This window comes from Anopheles coustani, chromosome X (assembly GCF_943734705.1).
Source record: "Anopheles coustani chromosome X, idAnoCousDA_361_x.2, whole genome shotgun sequence".
Lineage (NCBI taxonomy): Eukaryota > Metazoa > Arthropoda > Insecta > Diptera > Culicidae > Anopheles > Anopheles coustani.
The window spans coordinates 15,252,724-15,274,922 of record NC_071290.1 but is presented as its reverse complement, the minus strand read 5'-3'; the positions used below and the strand labels follow the sequence as shown (position 1 = coordinate 15,274,922).

At 46.3% G+C, this 22,199-nt stretch overlaps 3 protein-coding genes across 3 annotated transcripts; 1 reads left to right on the top strand and 2 right to left on the bottom strand.

The window, feature by feature from the left end:
* Positions 1-1,601: 1,601 nt before the first annotated feature.
* Positions 1,602-12,847, bottom strand: LOC131269579 (ATP-binding cassette sub-family D member 3). The gene is made up of 8 exons (XM_058272025.1): positions 11,724-12,847; positions 11,219-11,331; positions 8,283-8,473; positions 8,081-8,178; positions 7,539-8,002; positions 7,374-7,471; positions 2,353-2,841; positions 1,602-2,287 (listed from the first exon to the last, which is right to left on the bottom strand). Exons 1-8 carry the CDS (start codon positions 11,834-11,836, stop codon positions 1,874-1,876), a joined length of 1,980 nt encoding a protein of 659 aa, XP_058128008.1. The 5' UTR covers positions 11,837-12,847; the 3' UTR covers positions 1,602-1,873.
* A 684-nt stretch (positions 12,848-13,531) lies between these two features.
* Positions 13,532-14,493, bottom strand: LOC131268682 (putative pterin-4-alpha-carbinolamine dehydratase). The gene is made up of 3 exons (XM_058270935.1): positions 14,245-14,493; positions 14,014-14,140; positions 13,532-13,941 (listed from the first exon to the last, which is right to left on the bottom strand). The coding sequence occupies exons 1-3, from the start codon at positions 14,457-14,459 to the stop codon at positions 13,639-13,641; spliced, it is 645 nt and encodes a 214-aa protein (XP_058126918.1). The 5' UTR covers positions 14,460-14,493; the 3' UTR covers positions 13,532-13,638.
* Positions 14,274-21,897, top strand: LOC131268681 (patj homolog). Its single transcript, XM_058270933.1, has 5 exons — positions 14,274-14,410; positions 14,548-14,643; positions 16,718-16,760; positions 17,753-20,533; positions 20,600-21,897. Exon 4 carries the CDS (start codon positions 17,894-17,896, stop codon positions 20,507-20,509), a length of 2,616 nt encoding a protein of 871 aa, XP_058126916.1. The 5' UTR covers positions 14,274-14,410; positions 14,548-14,643; positions 16,718-16,760; positions 17,753-17,893; the 3' UTR covers positions 20,510-20,533; positions 20,600-21,897.
* The last annotated feature ends 302 nt before the right edge of the window (positions 21,898-22,199 follow it).

The following is a 22,199-nucleotide window of genomic DNA, read 5'->3' as shown; positions in this document are numbered from 1 at the left end:
TTTGGATATTCGACCGAACCCGCGATATTTCCGTGCACACAAATGCAGAAAGCCAAGCCTAGCTTATCACTAACCCGTCACGCACGATGATTGACTAGAGAGATCTATTTTAAATTATTCGATGATGTCAACGGACCGTGAGACTTTTTTAACCGGATTCATCCGACGTTGCTTGAAACAATTAAAGCTTGAGCAACTATTCAACAGGTCCGTGCTGCCGGTGGCGTTCTCTGTTGAAGATAGATAAAAGAGTAAACATTTATCTTATCTACTACACATATTAGTATCGAAAGCAAAGCGTGCCGTCAACATGACAGTGCATCTTTTTAATTGTAATTTGAATTCTCTCGTAGCGATGCAGCGAACAAGATAACGCTGAAGCAGGAACGATTGCATTGGTGTTTTGTACCTCATAATCAACTTTCAAATAGCATTTCTAACCACGATGCGCTTGAAAAAAAAAAATCCACATCACCTATGAAGTGCACGGTTACATTAAATTATAATTCTGTTAATTGTTATACTATGTCAAAATACTTGAATAGTTCATCATGCTATTTGAATAGTTCACCAAACTAGGGTAAAATGCGATAAAATATTTAGCATTCAAAATAGTACATGGTTTGATGTGATGTTTCTTTTTTAAACTTTATAAAGTTAGCTTTTAAACTGTCTCCAAAAAACAATCATTATCTAACTAATTTGTAATATTGTCACTATGGTAAAAAAAATGTAGTTGAACATATGCATTATTCAGGTGCACAGAGTTCATAACACATTCAGCAGTATTCATAACAGCAAAGATAATGATACAGGCACATTTACTATCTAATGATGTATTTAATGTACTCAACATCTAAACCGCAAACAAATCGAGAACCGTGAAACGCCTTGCAGCTTGATAGAATCATTTACTTTTGCTATGTGCGGGTTTTGTCATCATGATACGTGAAAACGACCAACATTCCCTTATGTAACAATTCCAAGGACAAGAAAGTGTATGGAATTTTCCCGATGTAGTGAATAATCCACACTAGAGACAAAGGTAATTTTGCACACTGCATGATGACAAACAAACAAGTTCGAAGCAATCAATTGATTTGTGTTCAAGCTGTTGGTTTTTCTTTCTATATATTTATATTGTGTTGTCACTTTTGCGCAGGGGAAGCGAAGTACAGACAATTGTGGTGGTTGCGGTTCGAAGGAACAGCACGAATGAGGTGATGGTTAAATAAACTTGTACATACACTTTTAGCTGTTTGTGACGAGCTGCGTTAGCATTTGTCGCCATACTTCCCATTTCATTCGCTTATGGTTTCCAGCAACGACGTGTATGTTCGTCAGCAACAAATAGAAAATCAAGCTCAAATTAAATTTTCTGTTTTCTAAAACACTAACGGAACCGTTGCATCATCGCTTACCCTTCTCGGCACCACGATGCACTCTAAACATGCTCAATTATATATAAAAAAATATAAGGTTTCCTGCACCCGTAAAAATCTGACAACCGAAGACAACTAACACGCTTCCGCCCGTCTGCTGCAGCTATAGTAGCCGAAAACAGTGAATGAAGTTTAAAATAAAGAGCAAAGGCGACCCGCTATAGGTGGCGTACGCAAGTGCGCCCTTTGCGATAGACATCGTTGTTTTGTTAAATAGCGTTGTAACCACCAAACCTACTTAATGCTAAAACGGTAAAAAATAAACAAAACCTATGCGCTCGAATCGTCACCAACGATTCAGGCGTGTGCGAACGGTAACATAGCTAATCGGATCCGCTAACATCCCTTCTTTTATGACGATGCATCCGTAGTAAATTAATGTCAAACGGGGAAAGGAGTAGCCGGACCATACCGCGCTGCCTGCTGCGGTTTTAAGAGCCGAACTGGTCCTGCGTACCGTCGATCGGTGCGAACTCGTACGCACCGTGGCCGTCGAACTTGAGGTAGTAGTCGTGGTGCGTCCACAGCGACTTTCGGTGCGAGACGGTAAACAACGTGATGCCAACCTGGCGGCAGTACTCGTACATGCTGCCCTCGACGTCCACCGAGACCGCCGACGTGCACTCGTCCAGGATCGCAAACTGCGGATTGTGGTAGAACAGTCGTGCCATCGCAATGCGCTGCTTTTCACCCCCGGACAGCACATCGATCCAGTCCTCGATCGCATCCAGGCCCTTCTCGCGCACCTGCAGATAGGTAAGCTGCACCAGATCGAGATAGTTCAGCAGGTCCGCATCCGTCTTGCCGCGGCGCTTCATCTCCTGGTGCGTGTGCGGGTAGATGATCTGAGGCGAAAACAACAACGTTCACAATTTGTTTTAACCATCAACCATCGGTTAACCATAAGTACCTGATCTCGCAGCGAACCAAGCGTCATGTAAGGACGCTGTGGAATGTAGAAGAGTTTGCCGGCCGGCGGTTTCGTCACCTTGCCGCCCCAGGTCGGCCAAAGTTCGCCGAGGATGCGGAATAGGCTGCTCTTGCCGCAACCGTTCGGTCCGCACACGAGCACATTCATACCAGACTTCACCTCGAACGTGAGGTCCTTTACCAGGACGTCCCCGTTCGGCGTTACCAGCGGTACGTGCTCGAACTTGATCAGATTATCTTGGAACTTGAGCAGACCCCGGCCCGGCCCGATGTCACCGGCGTCGGCGATGGCCGAGTTGCTCACCATCGTGCGCTCGTAACGGCCCGAGTTAAGATCCTTCAGGACCACCGTCAGCTCGGTCATGCGTGCCGTGAACCCGGCCAAGCGGGACATCTCGCGTCCCGCCAGCACCAACCGTCCAATAGCTTCCGCCAGCTTCACCAGCATGCGGCCGAATGTATAGTAGCGCTGTAATGCAATAAACAATAGTAAATTATTATGGCCACCTTAAGGTGAAAATCGAAAGAAGAGAAATGTTAAAACTAATATATCTTCGAAAAATATTATCGACCCTTCAATAAGGATCTTTAAAATAAATATAAGCTAAGATGACTGTGAATTCCTTAGTACAATATACCCAAACAAGTTAAAATTGTATGCATTGAGAAAACCAAAACAAAACTAGTTTTTTTACGAACAATGCTGCGTGGCTATTGCCAATCGAACATTAAGTTATTAACCTACAGTAGGCAGTTAACGTATTCTTACAGGCACTGTTGTAAGCTTGCTTTGTGAACAGCATAAGGAAAAAGATAATTGAGGGTATTATAATTGGGAGCGCGGAAACGATACACTTCTCGACACTGCCCCATACAAAAGGTAAACAACACCTTTGAAAAAAGCGAAAAAATGGCTAGCCGCGTCGTTTCGTTTCCGCGCATCGTCTCGACACGTAGGTGGCGTCGTTTTGGATCGTCGAGACTAGTGTTGTGTCAAGTAGCTCTTTTCATTGAGCAGAGCAGAGCCTGCTCGCTCAATTAGATGAGCAGAGCGAGCCACCTAGCTCAGCTGCTCAGCTTGCTACTGAGCTGAGCTGTTGTTACTGAGGTGGCTCACCAACTGAGGTGGCTCACCTATTGAGGTGGCTCACCTACTGAGGTGGCTCACCTACTGAGGTGGCTCACCTACTGGTGGCTCATCAAACTCAGTTGTGCGGTGGCTCAGTAAACTCAGTTGTGCTGGTGGCTCAGCAAACTCAATTGTGCGGTGGCTCATCAAACTCAATTGTACTGGTGGCTCTTCAAACTCATTTGTACCGGTGGCTCAGTAAACACAGTATGTTTTATGTCCATGAACCGACAATTGAGTAACATTGTAAAACTGATAAGTTAGATGGTCAAACATGTTCGTTTAATGCGGTTGGTAACACGTTAACCGCCATGTCAGTCCTTGGGGACTGACCGTTTCCGTTGGGTGAAGTTTTCGTTCACGCCACGTAGGTTCCTTGGGACTGACAAATCTATGAGTCGTGGCGGTCGATCAGTGTCGGCCCGCCAGTGTCGGTCCGCCAGTGTCGGTCCGCCAGTGTCGGTCCGCCAGTGTCGGTCCGCCAGTGTCGGTCCGCCAGTGTCGGTCCGCCAGTGTCGGTCCGCCAGTGTCGGTCCGCCAGTGTCGGTCCGCCAGTGTCGGTCCGCCAGTGTCGGTCCGCCAGTGTCGGTCCGCCAGTGTCGGTCTTAGGCAAAGTTGAAGGGTAAGACTTTCCCCTTCGTGTCCTCCTTCTTGTCTCTCCTTAGTTTTTGTAGACCGTTTGCTCTGAGCGAGGCGCGGATATCGCGGCGCGTTTGGGTTATGTTTCTTTTATTTTTATTCTCTTTGTCGCACTTGTACGGATTGCATGCGCGTATGTGTGATTGTGCATGGGTCTATTGGACCCGTTAGTTTTTTTGGGTTATGTTTTTTTTTGTTTTTATTCTCTTCGTCGCACTGGTACGCATTGCGTGCGCGTATGTGTGATTGTTTACGGGTTTATTGGAACGTTTGTACCAGCTTTGTTTCTATAAATCGGCCATGGGTATTGCCATCATTCTTTGGAAGCTGTTGGGGCTAATGTTTCGTCCAAATGGCATTCTTGTGAATTGGTAATAGCCTGAAGGAGTTGAGAACGCTGTATATCTTCGCGAGTCTTTGTCGAGAGAGATCTGATGGAAGCCTGACATAAAGTCTAAAATACTGAAGTACTTGGCTCTTCCTAATTGATCTAAAATTCTGTTAAGCCTTCATAATGGAAATTTGTCAGTCACGATTTTCTTGTTTAACTGTCGAAAATCTACAACTTATTTCAATTTTTTGTTTCCTTCATCTGATTTCTTCGGTACCTTAAGAATTGGTGAGTTGTATACTGAGACAGAATGTTCTACAATGTTGTCTTTCAGCATTTTGTCGACTTGCTTGTTGATTTGATCTGCTTGTGAATGGAATTGTTTGTAATTCGGAATGTAGGTTTTTTCTCCTTCAATTGAATTTATTGTGTAAAAGTTGTTGTTTTTGATTGGATCAGATTAGCAGCACAAAAAAAGAGCAGTTCTTCGGAGATTTTGCGATACTTTTTGAAGTTTTATACTATTTAATGATGTCTAAAACTGATAGTTTGCTAATGTAAGGCTAATTCCATATGTTTGAAAACTTTTTCCATGATAGTTATGATAGATTCGTTATGATAGATAAATGATGATTTTTCGTTCCAGCAAAGTTGTGTGACGCATATTTCAACGAAAACTTCAATAATCGAAATCGAATCATCCGGAAGCTTCTAACGATGCGCAAGAGTTGTCTGAATCGATGATAACAAATATCATGAATCGAACCTTACTTACATACCACTTTAGCTAACAAAAATACGATGAAATCAAACTATCCGACTTTACGTTTGGCCGTCAACATTCTGACCTTTTCCACTCTATTGTTTATAGTGCCGCTTTTGGAGGATTTTTTAAACCTTTTTTTGCACGTACTTCGTAGCAAGGTGCACCAAGAAGATGCAATGAACAAACATCATTATTATCAGTTCTAAGTACTCTAAAATCGAGGACAAAGTCGGACGCATGCTCATTTTTTAGCGTCCGGATTAACTTTGGGCCCAGTGTATTTTTACATGCCTCGGACCTTATTGATTATTTTTCGTAAAAATCCGTACAGATGTGTAGCGACGTTAATTAGAGCCAAATCATTAATATAAAACATACTTATTTTTACTGTCATGCTTTCCGCTACATGCTTCTGCTGCACAAATATATTAAAAAATAGCAATAACACGAATAAGCTTCAAACGCAAACCAGACGAAAAAGTAACAGCAGTTTATAGAAACAAAGCTGGTACAAATGTTCCAATAAACCCGTAAACAATCACACATACGCGCACGCAATGCGTACCAGTGCGACGAAGAGAATAAAAACAAAAAAAAACATAACCCAAAAAAACTAACGGGTCCAATAGACCCATGCACAATCACACATACGCGCATGCAATCCGTACAAGTGCGACAAAGAGAATAAAAATAAAAGAAACATAACCCAAACGCGCCGCGATATCCGCGCCTCGCTCAGAGCAAACGGCCTGCAAAAACTAAGGAGAGACAAGAAGGAGGACACGAAGGGGAAAGTCTTACCCTTCAACTTTGCCTAAGACCGACACTGGCAGACCGACACTGGCGGACCGACACTGACGGACCGACACTGATCGACCGCCACGACTTATAGATTTGTCAGTCCCAAGGGACCTACGTGGCGTGAACGAAAACTTCACCCAACGGAAACGGTCAGTCCTCAGGGACTGACATGGCGGTTAACGTGTTACCAACCGCATTAAACGAACATGTTTGAATCTAACTTATCAGTTTTACAATGTTACTCAATTGTCGGTTCATGGACATAAAACATACTGTGTTTACTGAGCCACCGGTACAAATGAGTTTGAAGAGCCACCAGTACAATTGAGTTTGATGAGCCACCGCACAATTGAGTTTGCTGAGCCACCAGCACAACTGAGTTTACTGAGCCACCGCACAACTGATGAGCCACCAGTAGGTGAGCCACCAGTAGGTGAGCCACCTCAGTAGGTGAGCCACCTCAGTAGGTGAGCCACCTCAGTAGGTGAGCCACCTCAGTAGGTGAGCAAGCTCAGTTGGTGAGCCACCTCAGTTTTTGTTTCAGAGAGGTAGCTCTCTGCTCAGTGAGGTGAGCAGAGCGGCTCAGGTAGCTCATCTGCTCACTACACAACACTAGTCGAGACGGCCAGCCATTTTTTCGCTTTTTTCAAAGTGCTGTTTACCTTTTGTATGGGGCAGTGTCGAGAAGTGTATCGTTTCCGCGCTCCCAATTATAATACCCTCAAATATTGTTTTTGAAACACGCTTCGATTTCATCGATTTAACATCGTCCAAAACTAGCGAAGTACGTAAGGGTTGCAAACCTTTTTTTTTCAAGTGACACAACATTAAGAAAGGTAAAAACAAAAGCTCTTTAGATCTGAAGTAGATTTTGTAAATTAGAAATGAACTAAATATGACAGTTATTAAGTTGAAATGAAAGTGGCGATGCATATATCAGAGATAACATGATTTGCTTCTAGTTGAAGTACATTGGTTAACTCATGTTTTGCATGCCAATACTGGACCGGTTTTATACAAAGACTATCTTTTAAATGCAAGAATGCGGTCCTATCTGGGGTGTAACAATAAACATCCCATAGACAACACTGCACAGCTATGGGTGGAATATTTCCTCAATTATAATGTTTTGCAGCAAACGTATTGGATGTTTAAATAGGGATTCATCGCGGGTTAATGCAATAGTGATATGATGCCGTTATAAAACAAGTAAAAGCCATGCTTGTTTTCCCCAAATGCGAACCAAATGCTCCTATTTTCTACCAGAAATCGATTTGTTTCGTCAAAACGGACGATAGTTGTCGTCAAACGGACGTCACCGTCGGCATTACTTACGCTCAACCGTTCACTCTGCTGACTACCAGTAAGCAGTGGATGGTTCTTCTCGAAGAACGGTAGGGAGACGGCGTAGAACCCAACGACAGTAGCAATATCTAAAAAGAAGCAAAACAAATGAGTACTTGGGATCGATCTCGTGACAGCAAAAGAGCCGCATCATACATTTTGCCACCATATTGTCGACGATGCCCATCCCGACGCGGAACTCGAGGAACTTGCGCAGGTGGCCAACGAGCTTGCTGAAGCTCGCCAGGATGGTGAGCTTCTCGCGGTTGTTGCCGCGATAGAAGGCGATCTCCTCCGAGTTCGTGATCAGCCGGCTGTTGACGTAGCGGAACTCGCCCTCCAGCTTCTGCTCCATCACCGTCAGGCGACCGGTCGGCTTGCGCAGGTTGGTCAGGAACACGCCGGAGAAGAACAGGTACAGCAGCAGGATGCCGGGCGTGGTGCCGCCGAGGTTGGTCGTCAGCCGGTACACGTAGATCACGATATCGAGCAGCGGTTTGCAGATATTCGAGTACAGGTCGGTGACGCTCTCGCAGAACTTGTCGATGTCCGTCGTCAGCAGCTGATCCGCGTTCGCTATCCGGTTGTCCAGGTTGGACATTTTGTAGTAGGTGAATCCTCTGCAAAACGGAGGGAGGAGAAAAGACACCGGTTACTTTGGTAGGGCTTACTACCCGCGGACGGACGGACGGACTTACTTCAGGTACTCGTTGTATAAATATTGCGACAGGTTCGTTCGGAAACGAAGCTTCAATTCGCCTATGCTCCACTTTAGCACATTGTTAACAACAGCAATCTAGCGAACAAAGAGAGAGGCGAGCGAGTCGCAAATTAGCCAATAGAGCATACGATTATGGCACACTCGCGGTCGCCTTTGGGTGTTGGGGGGAAAGAACTTACCGCCGGCAGCGCCGAAAGGTACTTGACCAGCGACGAGCGGAACTGCTGCTTGTTCATCGTAATGATGGTGCTCTCGATCGCCGTCGCATTCTGTATCATCCAGATATCGCTGACCGAGCGGGCAATCAGCGACAGTGCAATCACGGCCAGCAAACCGTTCTCCACGCTCCATGCCTTCGGTATGATGATGCCTGGCGTTGATGCCGGTGCGGTCCACACCAGACGTTGCGTTTGAATAAGACAAAACAAAGAGGGAGGAAAACGAGAACAGATAGACGGCGTGTTAGCGAGTGGACATTTTGCAATTAGTTTGCTGATTGAGAATAATTTACAACGAAGCTACAGCATAGCGTACGTTGAAGAGCAGGTAGACGGAATGAGATTTGTTTTTGCGTAAAATAAGTTCTTGTATCTACACGTATCGTTATATCAAATTGAGTTTTCTTGACCATTTTCTTAATTGAAAGTAACATTATTATAGATCAATTACCGCATTTGTTTTAAAATAATGCTGACACCAATTTGTTTACCTGCATCAAACGTTTTCAAACCCGTTTTTGCGACAACCACCACTTCGATCGCCATTTTTTCTCAAGTTTGTGGCACAAAACTAGGCCAAAGGGGACATGTTTTGCTTGTTTATATTCGATTCCATGTATCGCCACTCAAAATAAATCATTACATTGAGATCTGGTGAACTGTGAGGTCAACCATTCTCTACTAAAAAATCAGTCAAATTTGCCCGTTTACGGTTAGGGATCAAATAAGCTGTGTTTTAAAAAGTGTTTCATCTTGTGTAAACACCTCATAATCCGTCCTCAATATTTTTCCAATATAAGTCTTCATAAAATGCTACAAAAAAAAACCCGTTATAGACGTCTTTTTCGTGTCTGAATATTCAAAATCTCAATTTTGAACAGCCTGAGATTGTTGCAGGACTTTTGAAGTCTTGTTTAAACAGTTCGTTCGTTCAATGTACGAAAAATATGCAGAAAATATATGAAGTGGAGTAAAAGTTGAAATAAAAAGAGTATGATGATATATGGAACACGGTATACATCCACGTCCACAGCCATTTTACTGCGATCTTCAGAAATCGGCATGCATTCGTTGCTCGACAACCGGTAAATAGCGAACTGCCCGGTTGCCTTTCAAGCGTCATTCAAACAGGTCTCCAAACTCGAGCAAAAACATGCTAAGATTTGCCCATCCTTTTGTTGTTTACCAATCTAAGCATCCTCATTTTTTTACGGTAAACTTGTTGGCACCTCCGACAAGAACGAGGAACGAGAACGATTAAACAAAAATGCCCCCAGTGGGAACTGTGTGCGTGTGTGTGGTTTTGGATTTACGTAACATTTGACATTCGAGCAACTGGAGGCAAGAAGCATCCGCAAGTCAATGATGGAGCAGTTTATATCCGCTGCCATGCTCTTGAGCGGGGCGTTCCTTTGCTACTAATAACCACTCGAGCAGCACTCGGGTGGCAGAATTTACGTCAATGATCACCGGATTGTGCAAACGAGGAAAAAAACACAGGTTGGAGAAACTCGATTCGACCCAGACCGCAACGTCACGAAGAATGATTTCCGACGAAGCGTCGGATGCTAGTGTTGCTGCAGTTCGGCACTGAAGGCTTTGGATGTTTGTAGGCGGATACGGGGTTATTTGTTTAAATTTCATTTCGAAATTGGCCATGGGTTAGATACGCAAAATGTTGGTCTACTTCGAATCATCGGTCCATGATTTGGGAAAACATAATAAAAACTAGCTAAAAATGGGAATCAAATAAAAATGTTCTGCTTTATCTGAAAACCATGCTTATTCGAACTATGATGCGTTCATGGATTTGTTCCGAGACACTTGAAAAGATTGTCATTGGAATCATCCGCTAGGCCACTAGAAGAAACCCGTTCCATTGGACTTGTGCAAGCAGCCCCGGGGGTACGCAATCAATCGTACCCGATCACAGTTAACCTTTCGACTAACTTCGACTATTCTGGAATCGTTAATTAAACAACATTTGCGACCGGACCCTTCGGTCCAGGTTGGTGCAACGGCCGGTTGCCGGTTGCATTATTCATACCGGTAGGCCAGCGACGCTTCTCCGTGTCCTACTGCCACCGGTGTTTGCAAATTGCCACCCGCCCCGGGGTTTTTTTGTTTTTGTATGTGGAAAAATAGTGTGGATTTTTCCACTGATCGGGGGTAATGTCCTCGACCCAACCTTGCCGTATGAAGAAAAGTGCCGTTTGCTCCATCCAATGTCCGGGGGCATGGGAAGTAAGTAATCTTCTTGCTGCCACTCTTCCAGTTGCCCGATGAGGAACACCTCCCCCATTCGCTCTCTCGTTGCTCGTTTCTGGTCGTTTTCTTGTCTTATCTCAAAACAAAAGCTCCAGCTTTATTCCTAATCGTGCTCCCGCACCCCTTTTCCAGGTGCGTTATGAGATCATATTTAGCCGCAGTCAGTTCCCAGTTTGGCAGGAAGTGTTCGATCTCGATTCTTTGCCCTGCTGACTGCCATCGGTGGGATGACTGGCGATACCGAGGGGCTCTTGTCCGTTATCTGCACACACACACACACAAACATCGGGCAGGCGTGGTGCGAGTAAGGGGTGGAGGGGAAAAGGTGACCTGATCAACCCGTGCCTACCAGCACCCTTCCCCTCCCTTCCGCCCGGTGCCGCGCTGGACCGTGCGTGCTCGCACTTTTTCGGCCACCTCGGGTGTCTGAACTCTTGCGCATAACGCGAGCCGGAATCATGTCAACTCATTCCGCGCTCGCGCACCAATTAGAAACCCGATAGGCACAGCGCGCTGTTGTTGAGTTGGCCTGCCTCACATTGGACATTGGACATGGGCACACCAATGCCCAGCCCCAAACACACACACGCGCGCGCACGCACGGGCGCATACAATCGCGCCAAACTTACCTAATAGTGCGCGTAGCTGTTTGAAGAAAACAGCATTGACGTGGGCCTTCGGGCTGCGCTTCTCCTTCTTGTCGCTGATGAAATATTGTATTTCGTCCTCCGGCCGCTGCTTGCTACATTCCGAGGGGATCGAAAAAAAAAATAGAAACGGACGCATTAGTGAACGTAACGATTCACATATCTATTTCGATAAATGATCAATGAATTCGACGAAAGTTAACGATGGAAAGGAGGGTGATGTTTCCCGCCCTACCTAATCGTGATGTGCTATTTTAGCTACATTTCAAAAGCCAATAATTTGGAGCGTTTGTTTGAGGAAATGTCGCAAGCGTTAAATACGTTATAACGTGCCTCGCGACGGAAAGAAAATCTGCCTGACATTGAATTACCATGTTACGGAAAAGCTACGCGTCGAGCAGCTTTTGCCGTTCCGAACTGAGCTGTTGCCCTGACCTTGGTGGGAAACTGGTTCCCCGCCCGGCCCGGTCGGCCCGGTGCCACTTACCGATTTTTGTGAACCTGTTTGCCGTACAGTATGATGCAGGTGGCCACGGTGCAGCCAGCAATGCCGACCACGGCATTCTGGTTCGATAGCAGCTTACTCAGAGTGGGCGCCATAGCGTAAACCTGGTTCTAGGTGCGAGGTCGGAATGTAGAGGAGCACAATTTCCGGCCGGATCACGACGTTATGATCCGTAGGGGAGGAAGGTCGGTTGACTGGTCGTTGATCGTTGGAGGTAGAAGGTGGGAATGTTTCACTGTTTCCAATGCCTACTGCCAATCATCTGGCCAAGACGGTTGATTGCGGTTCCCTGCTCCGGCGCACACCAGCGGCCCCCTTTCCCAGAGTTTGTCTCGACGGGGCTTTCTCCGCCGATGGTTAGCACACACACACACACTCTCCTTCTCTCTCTCCCTCGCTTGCTCTCTCTCTCACTCCTTCTTTTCTTCCCTCTCTCTCACACTCTTTTACACGCTCGCTTCCGATGTCTCGCTCATTTAGCACCGGTGTCGTCTTCACCGTCAGCTGTCTGGTGCACCTCTGGGACGGTCGAACCGTTGCGAACCTGTGCAGGAGCCCGGCGTTGAAGCTCCGGTGGCGTTCACACCTCGCGTACAAATGTCAGCGCCGTCCCAACCCTTGAGACCAACACCAACCGGTTCCGCGGTCGCGCGTGGACACAAACACTCGCGGCAGCGAAATCGCGCGGCGATAGAAAATGAAGAAAAAAACGTAATCACCGACCCCACCCGCAACCTTCATCCACCACCTGCACACTCCGCTCCTTCTGACGCTCTGCGGTCGCGCTTCGCTAGGCGCGTGATCCGAAATGCTCTTTGAACCCCGTCGTTCGCTTCCCAAGCAGTGCCAAGAAACAGGTAGCTGGTATCACAGGCCAGAGTTTGCTATTGTTTTATCACACACCATGCACACTCGCATGCGCTAGCGGAACACAGCAAAACAACGCGTAATTAACGAATGGGTTTGCCTGGAAACAAACGCCACAACAAACGCTGCAATGAAACTTCCCCCAATCAAGTATCAATGAAATCTTTTAATCACTCTGCATGCACCTACTGCTGCCAGCACAACTTTTCTTTTGTGGGAAAGTCTTCACGATCGACAACACCTTTTGCAAAAGGAACATTCCGTTTACACACAGCTAGCACGACAAGGTGAAAGACAGGTGAGATCAAGCAAGGTTTTGAAAGCACACTGCGTTGCTTCCTGTAGGAAAACGTCAACAAATCGCCAGCCAAATGTCATGGCTGTCACGAGCGGAATGAAACGGTGCAGGCATTTGTTTTCGATCGGAAATTACGTTCAATTAATGCATAGTACGATATATTTTTGGTAACCGTCCCTCTTCTTGTCTATTTGCATTCATATTTTGTGCCTTAAACACAAACCCCGTACTCGATATAATCATCTGAGGAGACCTGCTCTTCACGACCTCCTGCCCTTGGTGGGTAGGAGAAATTGATCCAATATGCGCTCCCAATATGGAATGAGTATATTTCTGATAAACAAAATAATGCAAGAATACTCAGCATCCAGTTGCTATCCAATAGAGTTGGTGCTGGAAAAGTAAACCCATTATTCAAATTCATCGACGTCTAGAATCGAAAAAGTCCGGATGTCACAGAACCAACATATTTCTGCGTTTTTGCCCTGTTACTGCATGCTGGAAAACCTTACCCTACAGTACGGAACGAAACAATACATTTTCGACTCTGATATGGTTGATCCATTAGACAGTCTCAACATATTTTTTTGACATCTACCATAGAGAAGAAGTAAAAGAAGCGGTCTACGGTCGAAGCAAACGTACGTTGAGTTTATTGCGTTCTTGATTTACATCTACGACCCATACTTGTAGCTGCCCTCAGATCTTGTTCAGCTTCCCCATCCTTGCGCGCTACTTGCCGGATTTGACCAGTGTATCGAGAAACTGGGCCAACTTTACATCCCGTTCGCTCAATCCGCCACAATCGTGCGTGGCCAACGTTACTTGCACCTTGTTGTACACATTGAACCATTCCGGATGGTGGTTCATCACATCGGCCTTGAGCGCAACACGTGTCATGAAGCCGAACGCCTCGTTGAAGTCAGCAAACAGGTACTCCTTGTAGATCGCGTCGCGGTCCTTGACCATGGTCCAACCATTGTCGAACAGCGGCTTCAGCTGCTCCGTCCGTTGCGCTTCTGTAAGCTTTGATAGCTGTGAGAAAACGAAAGGGAAAAACGTGATAATGTTCGCAATCCGGTGCAATAGGTTTTCTTGAAGCCATACCATTTTCCTGCTGATAGTGCTTGTCCTCGAAAACCACCGAATACTAGCGCTGCTGATGTTGGTCGATCGAAGACTAATCTGGAGCAATGGCGTCGGGAGGCTGCACCTTCGGAAGCTGTCGGGATGACTAAATGCGAAACAAAAAACCCACAAAAGCCCCACTATAAGTGAAAGTACGATTCGTTGGAATGGTGGAAAGGGCTTCGCAGTGCCAGTGTACGGAGTTATTACTTTGATGCCGCACTTGGTAGTATTGGTGTTGCAAAGCCACTCCAGCAAGAACAGTTTCCGTAGTTGCTGTTGATAGGCGCATAGTCGCTGCTGCTAACCGTACGTGCTATGGACGGAGTCCATGTTCCAGCATCCGAACCGTCCGGTCGGAAAGACGGTAGTGCAGGTACGAGCGAGCGCTTCGTAAGACAATTTCGCACCAAAAACGCTTGCATTATCACTTGCTTCTTATCTGTTTCATGTACACTCAATTCCTGCCGTTCGTTTCTATCGGTACACTGGCTCGGCTATTATTTACTACAGTTTTCAATGTGACAATGTGAAGTGTGTTTGACAACCGATAGTACGCGAGAACAACTTGCAGCATGCGGTGCATAGAGATAAGCCGGCGTAAAAAAGGTAAGAACGATTATGTTTCCCAAAATATTTCTGTTTTAGTCTTCACCGAGTATCATAACGTGCGTTAAAAAAACGGTATCAATTTTTCTGCATGCCGTTGCTGCATTCACATTATATTGACTCAGCACAAAACAAAAAGCACACGAAGTGTACTGGGTGCATTGACCCAGTAATATAGAAATGAGCAACACGTGGATGTTTAAACATCGGTTATTTTGTGATTATCGTGGTTTATCGCATTAATTGCTAAACATCCCCTATCCGTTCGAAATTTGTCTAAACAAATGTTTTCAATATAAAAGTTGCCGTATGTTTAACGATGGTACCAAGAACATAGGTCGTTTTTCGCAATATTGTAGTAATCAAAAACAGGCCTTACACAACACATGTTCCATATATTTTACCTAAAATGATTCCATGTTTTCCCAAAATATTTCTGTTAAAGTCTGTTCGTTGTGATACTTTACTGAGTATCATAACGCGTGTTAAAAACACGGTATCATTTGTTCCACATTCCGTCGCTTCATACTCTATATTAACCCAACACATAACAAAAAAGACACGAAGTCCTGGCTGCATTGACCCTGTAATACAAAAATGAGCAACACCTGGATGTTGAAATATCAGCCATTTTGAGATTATCAGGATTTATCGCATTAATCGAAATTTGTTTAAACACACAGTGTCCTGTGTGCACTGCCCTGTACTTTAGAAATGAGCAACACCTGGACGTTGAAACATGGCCCATTTTGAGGTTATCGGGATTTATCGCTTTAATTGCCAAACCGAAATCTGCTTGAAATTTGTTTAAATATTTATTTAATACAAAGGCTACCATATGCGAAGCGATGGCACTAAGAAAACGTTTTGTTTTGCATTCTTTTGATAAAAAACGGCCCTTTTACAAAATGTGTATGTGGTGCTGGAAGATGGCAGCAATATTTTTGTGGAATAATTTGCTTCGTTTGTTTGAGTTCCTTTATAAAGATAACTACAAAGTATGTTTCAGACATTGTGGTTTTTTTTATTATGAAGAAATACAATAAACACTCCATTAATGAAATTTGTTTCAACAGCGGTAACGAGCTATTTGAATATCATGCTATCGTCGAGTTTGGCAACCCTGATGTAAACGAACAGGCTAGCTGTCATTATAATTTTGACTGTGCGATCAACTGTGGTATTCTGGAGAATCAGTGGAACGCACGCGCGCATTCTGCCATTGCGTGTTTATTTGCATGTGTGTTCACGTTGAATCCTGTTCGGCACACGTTCGTCCTGCCCGTACTGGTTAGGTCATTATTAACCTGTCCTCCGTGCAGTTCGGATTCATTGTGCTGCTGCTGCTGCTTTTTTGCGATCAGGTATTATTATCAAGTATCAACTTCCAGTGCAAAACGAGAAACATCAGCATAAAAAAACAGTGGAAAGTTTTCATGATGCGAACAGCCGCGCCAGCAGTTTTAGTATTCTTTTCGATATCGTTTCGCATGGCGTCGCTGTGGCATGGTGCTTCTCTTGTGGCTGCCAACTCTTCAAGAAATGGCTGCCGAACTGAACCCGTGTCGTCCATGTGCTAATTCTTAGAAGAAGAAAAAAAGAATTCAATAGCACTGCGAACAATATAGTTATTTGCAAGGTATGCATCTTCTGTGCTGGTGCAATGGAGCACTAGGAATAGGTACTGGAAAACAGGATGTTTTGGAGGCTTACGGCCAACTTTTTTTTTTCATTCCGGGTCTCTTGGCCCACTAGATGTTGGAAAAGTCATTTTGGACTGTCAAAGAACGCAAATCACCCAAGATAAGCAGTTTTAGTTGTGTAACTTTTCTATGCCAACTGCTCTATGTTCACGACGTGTTGAAGTAGCGATAAGTCGTAAATTCGGTTTCCAAATGCAGTAGAATGTGTGTATAGAAATCCGAGCCAATCAGTGGTTTGTGAATATTTCGAGTGCTTATTTAGCATGCATATGAGCCATTTATTTGATATTTGCTATAACTCCTGTTCTTCTTAAGAAATATCTTCTAAATATACTTCACAATTCATACTATTGTTTCTTTATTTTTTTCAGCACCCTACCGTATCGAGTGCAGAATTTCCTATGAAAACTGGAGGTAAGTAAAACGTCAAACGATCATTTAGTAGTAGGTGCCTTCTTCATACTTGCTCTTGGATTGCTTGACAGTTGAACCAAGCCATACATAGTGTTGTTGGATGAGTTCAGGGGTTCGCCAGCATGTATTTAATGTTTTCGTCGTTAATGGCCAGCTCTAGATTTACGATTTCCTCGATAAAGGTGTTAGTCACTTGTTGCAGTTTCGTTTCGTTTTGTGTTTAAGTATTTAAACATCTTAACATGCCGTATGTGACCTTATCGTCCCCCAGGGCTGTATTTTTTCTTGTTTAGTATATTTGTCCACTTTCTTTTTTTGAGAATATTTTCCACAATAATGTCTTTGGTATGGGTGCTTATTACAGCTCTTTTTGAAGTGCGTTTTAAAAATGATATTGGCTGCTTCTGGATCATTGTGTATCCTATGTGCTTTGTGTTAAGTGTTAATGTGTTACGTTCAGTTTTTAATGGGTATTAAATATGATTTCATTTCAAGTTTTGTTTAACACTGGTTAATTTAACCGGTTGAAGTTATGATTTCAAATTGTTTTCCTTGAACTGCGGACCGACGCGAACGAGACTCATGCATTCGTTTATGTTAGCCACTAGGGGCTGATGCAGCTTGAAAGGAAGGTTTATTGTCAGTTCCTTGGGACAGACATGGGGTTTAACGTTTTAACGGTTGTATTCGCTGTTTAACCTTGCTGATTCACATGGAACGACAGCTGAACAAGACCAGTGTACCCGGTGGCTGATACATCACTATTCATAATATAGCACGTCAAATGAATAATTTGATTAATAAGCAAATATGTTGTACTGTGTTGAGGATTTAATTTTTCACCATTCATTCAACACGGCAATAGAGCGTTTTATCGTGCAAATATGATCCTTCAATATTTGCTTAGTTAGATTTATTTTATGCCACCCCTTCCTGCCTGTCCTCTGGAGTTTATTAATGAGTTTTTGGTTTGTTTTTTTTTCTACCGTTAGGTTTGCAAGTATGAGCATCCGATCGGGTGTCGTTGACTGGTGTTCAGAAGCAGTGGAAGCAACAAAACCCGCCAGAGTTAGACATTCGAGCCGCATCCGCACGTACAGAGGTGGCAGCAGGTGGAGCGGTTGCTAAAAGCGATGGTGCTCAGCACGGAGTGGTCGCAGGTGGAGATAATAGACCTGATTAACGATGGCAACGGGCTCGGCTTTATGCTCGTAGGTGGCCGGAGCACGGGCGTCGTCATTAAGGCACTGATACCGGGATCGGTTGCGGAACGCGATGGCCGATTGCAGAGCGGCGACCATGTGCTACAGATCGGCGACGTTAATCTGCGCGGATTCAGCTCGGAACAGGTTGCGACGGTGTTGCGCCAGTCGGGCCAGCAGGTACGCCTTATCGTTGCCCGCCCGGTCGAGCCTACCTCGCCCGACTACCAAGCGATCGCCAGTCATGCCCCGATCATTCCAACCAAAATGCTCACCGATCCGGACGAGCTGGACCGCACACTGCTGCAGACGGCCGGCTACACGTCCGGTGCGTTCCTGCAGTCCATGGTTGGGGGCGATGGCGGGGGAGCGGTGGAAGGAAACGGTGAATCAACGCTGCCGCCGATAGCACCAACGACTCTCGGGCTGCTGGCGGCTGCGGGAGAATCGGGCAGCGGCGGAACAGGCGGTGGCGGTGGTCTCTGCCCGACGCACATCGAGGTGGTTGCGGTGAACAACAACTTCAACAGTGGCACTCTGGTAGAGCAAGGTTTGCACAATGGAACAATGATGGCGCCCGCCTCCACCGTAACGATCCCCCCGGGTCAGCTGGTGCAGGTGATGAACAACTTCAATAAGCATCAGCCGGTGATCGGTGGCTGTAATATTACTTCGTCCGATAAAGGAACGATCAACGATGGTCTGAGCATCGAGCCCGCCAGTACGCCCCAGTCACCGTACGGTGAGATGCTTGGTGGGCCACCGGACACGCCTGAAACGGAGACGTACGAAGTGGAGCTACGCAAGAACGTATACGGCCTCGGCATAACCGTCGCAGGGTACGTGTGTGAGGAAGAGGATCTGTCCGGGATTTTTGTGAAAAGCATCATCGAAGGCAGCGCGGCGGAGATGAGTGGCAAAATAGCGATCAACGACCGCATCGTGGCCGTGGACAGTCGATCGCTGGCCGGCGTGACGAACCACCAGGCAGTGGAGATCCTACGCAACACCGATATCGCCGTGCGGCTTACACTCGAGCGGTTTCTGCGCGGGCGCAAGTACGAACACCTGCAGGTAGCGCTCATCGATCCGGTACCGGTCGCGATGCCCTGCCATGGCACGAGCGGCCCGAACTCCGCCGGAAAGATCGGTTGCTCGCAGGAGCGGATCATCAGCAACGGCAGCTCGCATTCGGTAGCAATGCACGACAACGATGGGGGACACTACGTCGTCGGTGAGCTTGGTGAGATGGTTACGTCGTACTCGCAAACGCTGTCGCACTGTGCATCTCAGTGCCAATCCCAGCGCTGCTCGATCGTCCAATCGCCCTCGGCGACAACGCTATCTATTTGTCCGGCACGGTCCGACGCGGACTCGATCGTAACCGAGTGCGGTGGCTACGATTGCGGCACCATCGAGCCGGAACTCGAGTCGGGAACAACGTTCGACTCGAGCGTGTTCGCCTTGGAGCACTGTACCGCGGAGACGCTGTCCGGCGATGACGGCGAGGGTGGCGATCCGGCGCTGTACGAAAACAGTACGGTAATAGCAGCGGCAGTGGCGGCGGTAGCGTCGTCTGCGGTGACGGCCCCGACACCGACGACGGTAAACAACGCCGGTTGTGGTGGCGGTGGCAATGGTACTATAAGCTGTGATACAAGATCGATGCCGCGTGGCCGCGAAGTGGCCACCGATCCGGTGGTGGAACGCTGGGCGCGTGAAGTACCGCACAGTCAGATCGTGATCGCCGACATTCGAAAGCTGGCCGGTCTCGGCATCAGCCTGGAGGGTACGGTCGAGGTGGAGGGCGGCGTCGAGGTGCGCCCTCACCACTACATTCGCTCGATCCTGGAGGATGGGCCGGTCGGACGAGACGGCTCGCTGAAGCCGGGCGACGAGCTGCTGCAGGTGAACGAACATCGACTGCAGGGCCTGAAGCACATCGAGGTGGTGAAGATCCTGAAGGAGCTGCCGGCGCAGGTGCGTGTGATCTGTGCGCGCGGCAGCTCACCCCCTACTGTGATCAACACGTCGCGTAACGCGGAAGCGTTCGAGGCGCGCAGTCTGCTGGCGGGCGGGCTGCAAAGCCTGCAGAGTCTGCAAGGCATACTGACCAAGGCGCAGTCCGAGAGCTCGCTGTACACGTCCAGCACGGCGACACTCACCGACCAGCAGCGCTCCAAGTCGGTCGAGCAGGTGTCCGGGCTGGCGCTCTGGACCAACGAGGTGCTGTACTGCGACATCGAGAAAACGGAGCGCGGCTTCGGGTTCTCCATTCTCGACTACCAGGATCCGCTCGACACGGAAGGCACCGTCATTGTGGTACGGGGGCTGATCCCCGGCGGGTCGGCGGAGACGACAAACTTTATCTTCCCGGGCGATCGGCTCGTCTCGGTCAACGGGCACAGCCTGCAGAGTGCCACCCTCGACCAGGCGGTCAGCATACTGAAGGGCATACCACTCGGTCCGGCCCGCATTGGCCTGTGTAGGCCGCTCTCGACCTCCGACAACAATCTCTCCTCGACACCAGAAACGCCCACTACCTAGCCGATCAGGAGAACGCACCGAGCTGTAAGAACCTTCAACCTTGTCCCCAACTGATTCACTCTTTGACTGAAATCGCATTTATATTTCCAGTTTTCGAGTACCTACTGAACAGTTTTCGAGTACCTCGGTGTGCATCATCGAGCTGGCAGCAGCCGATCGAGTAGCTGAAGCTGAAGTTAGGGAGTAGATGAGAGCACTCTGAAAAGAAAAGGTGAAGCGTTTTTCGTCCCCGGCAGGATTGTGTTCCTAGGCGCAGCGATCATTCAGGATAACAGGTTTGGTATCTTTCTTCCTACTTATTTTCTATCTCAATACTCTTACGCGGTATAAGCAAACCGATGCTTCTACGTACGTGTAGAGTGCGGGTATCCTTTATGTCGTGTCTTTGCGCTATCTACATCGATGCATCCGTTGACGATGAACTAATTAACATGCTTCACTTCATCAATGTTCTTGTTCTTCCCGGAATGTGCGAGGCAAAGTAAAAGCCTAAGATGATTATGATACTGAAGGGAGGATAATTTACAGGTGGACTAGAGAAGGCCACGCATTGATCTAATAATTTTGATATCCTTTTTCTAACTACTTCACCTAAGCAAGAGGACTAAACAATTTTCAAATGTGTGGCTCTTCATCTTCTTTCTTGGTGTTAAACCAGCTTCGGTCATGTCTGTTTCACTCCGTAGAGGCAGTATATTACCTGCATAAACGGAAGATATCCCAAAGCTACCAATGCTATACGTCGCGTCCTCCACCTCATAAGGATTGCCATAGAAGTATCCTGTATAGTTGGACCCACTTTCAACAAATCGTTTAATGATACTCCATTCGACGTTTTGTTATGTTATGTTTCCTCGATCATGGATTTAGCCATTTACACTTCTATTCAACACTTTAACATATAATCCATAAGCAATTGAAAAGAGTGTTTAAAACGCGTTCCTTATAAGAAAACCATAAGCCATTAAGAGCTAAATTTTGTTTTTAAATTAAGCTTCGTGGCGTTTTTATATTTGCTAGTAGATTTGCGTTATACAGTTACAGTACAGTGCGTTACAGTATGTCTGTATGCTAATAGTGCCGCCTTTCCCTGGTGAAGTTTACGTCTAGAACGCGTTTCCTGCCCCACTGAGGAAGGGACTCTGATCTTCTCACATACAGCCAATGAGCTGTCTTTTTCCATTTTTCGTTCTTGTGGCTTCAATCTTCTTAAGGCTTGCTCGTAACTGTTAGGGAGGGTGATGTTGGACTCCTTCCAAAGAAGATCATTCTCATAATCTTCCCCGTTATGTTTTAGTTTATTCTTCATAATATCTAAAGCTAATTTGTCGCTTTTGGGGTCCATGGCAGTGTTAGTTACTTTGATTCACATTTAACATTTAACATTTTTTGTTCTTAAAACCGCGACCTGATCAACATGCCGACAAAGCGATGTTTTAATTCTTATGAAAGGTGCAACGCAGTCAAACCGTTCCGATCGTTCGATCATCATCTTTCGTCAAGCACGCAAGGGAGTGTTCTACTCGGCGTGCTGTGACATTTATTATTTTATTTTATTTTTTCTAATAAGTTATGAGTCTGTCCAGCGGACGAGGTTTTTAAAAAAGATAATTTTTTTTTCAACCTTAATGGTTCCCTAGAACTGCACCGTGCTGCTTCAGCAGGTTCCACGGTGCTCCCGGATGACCCG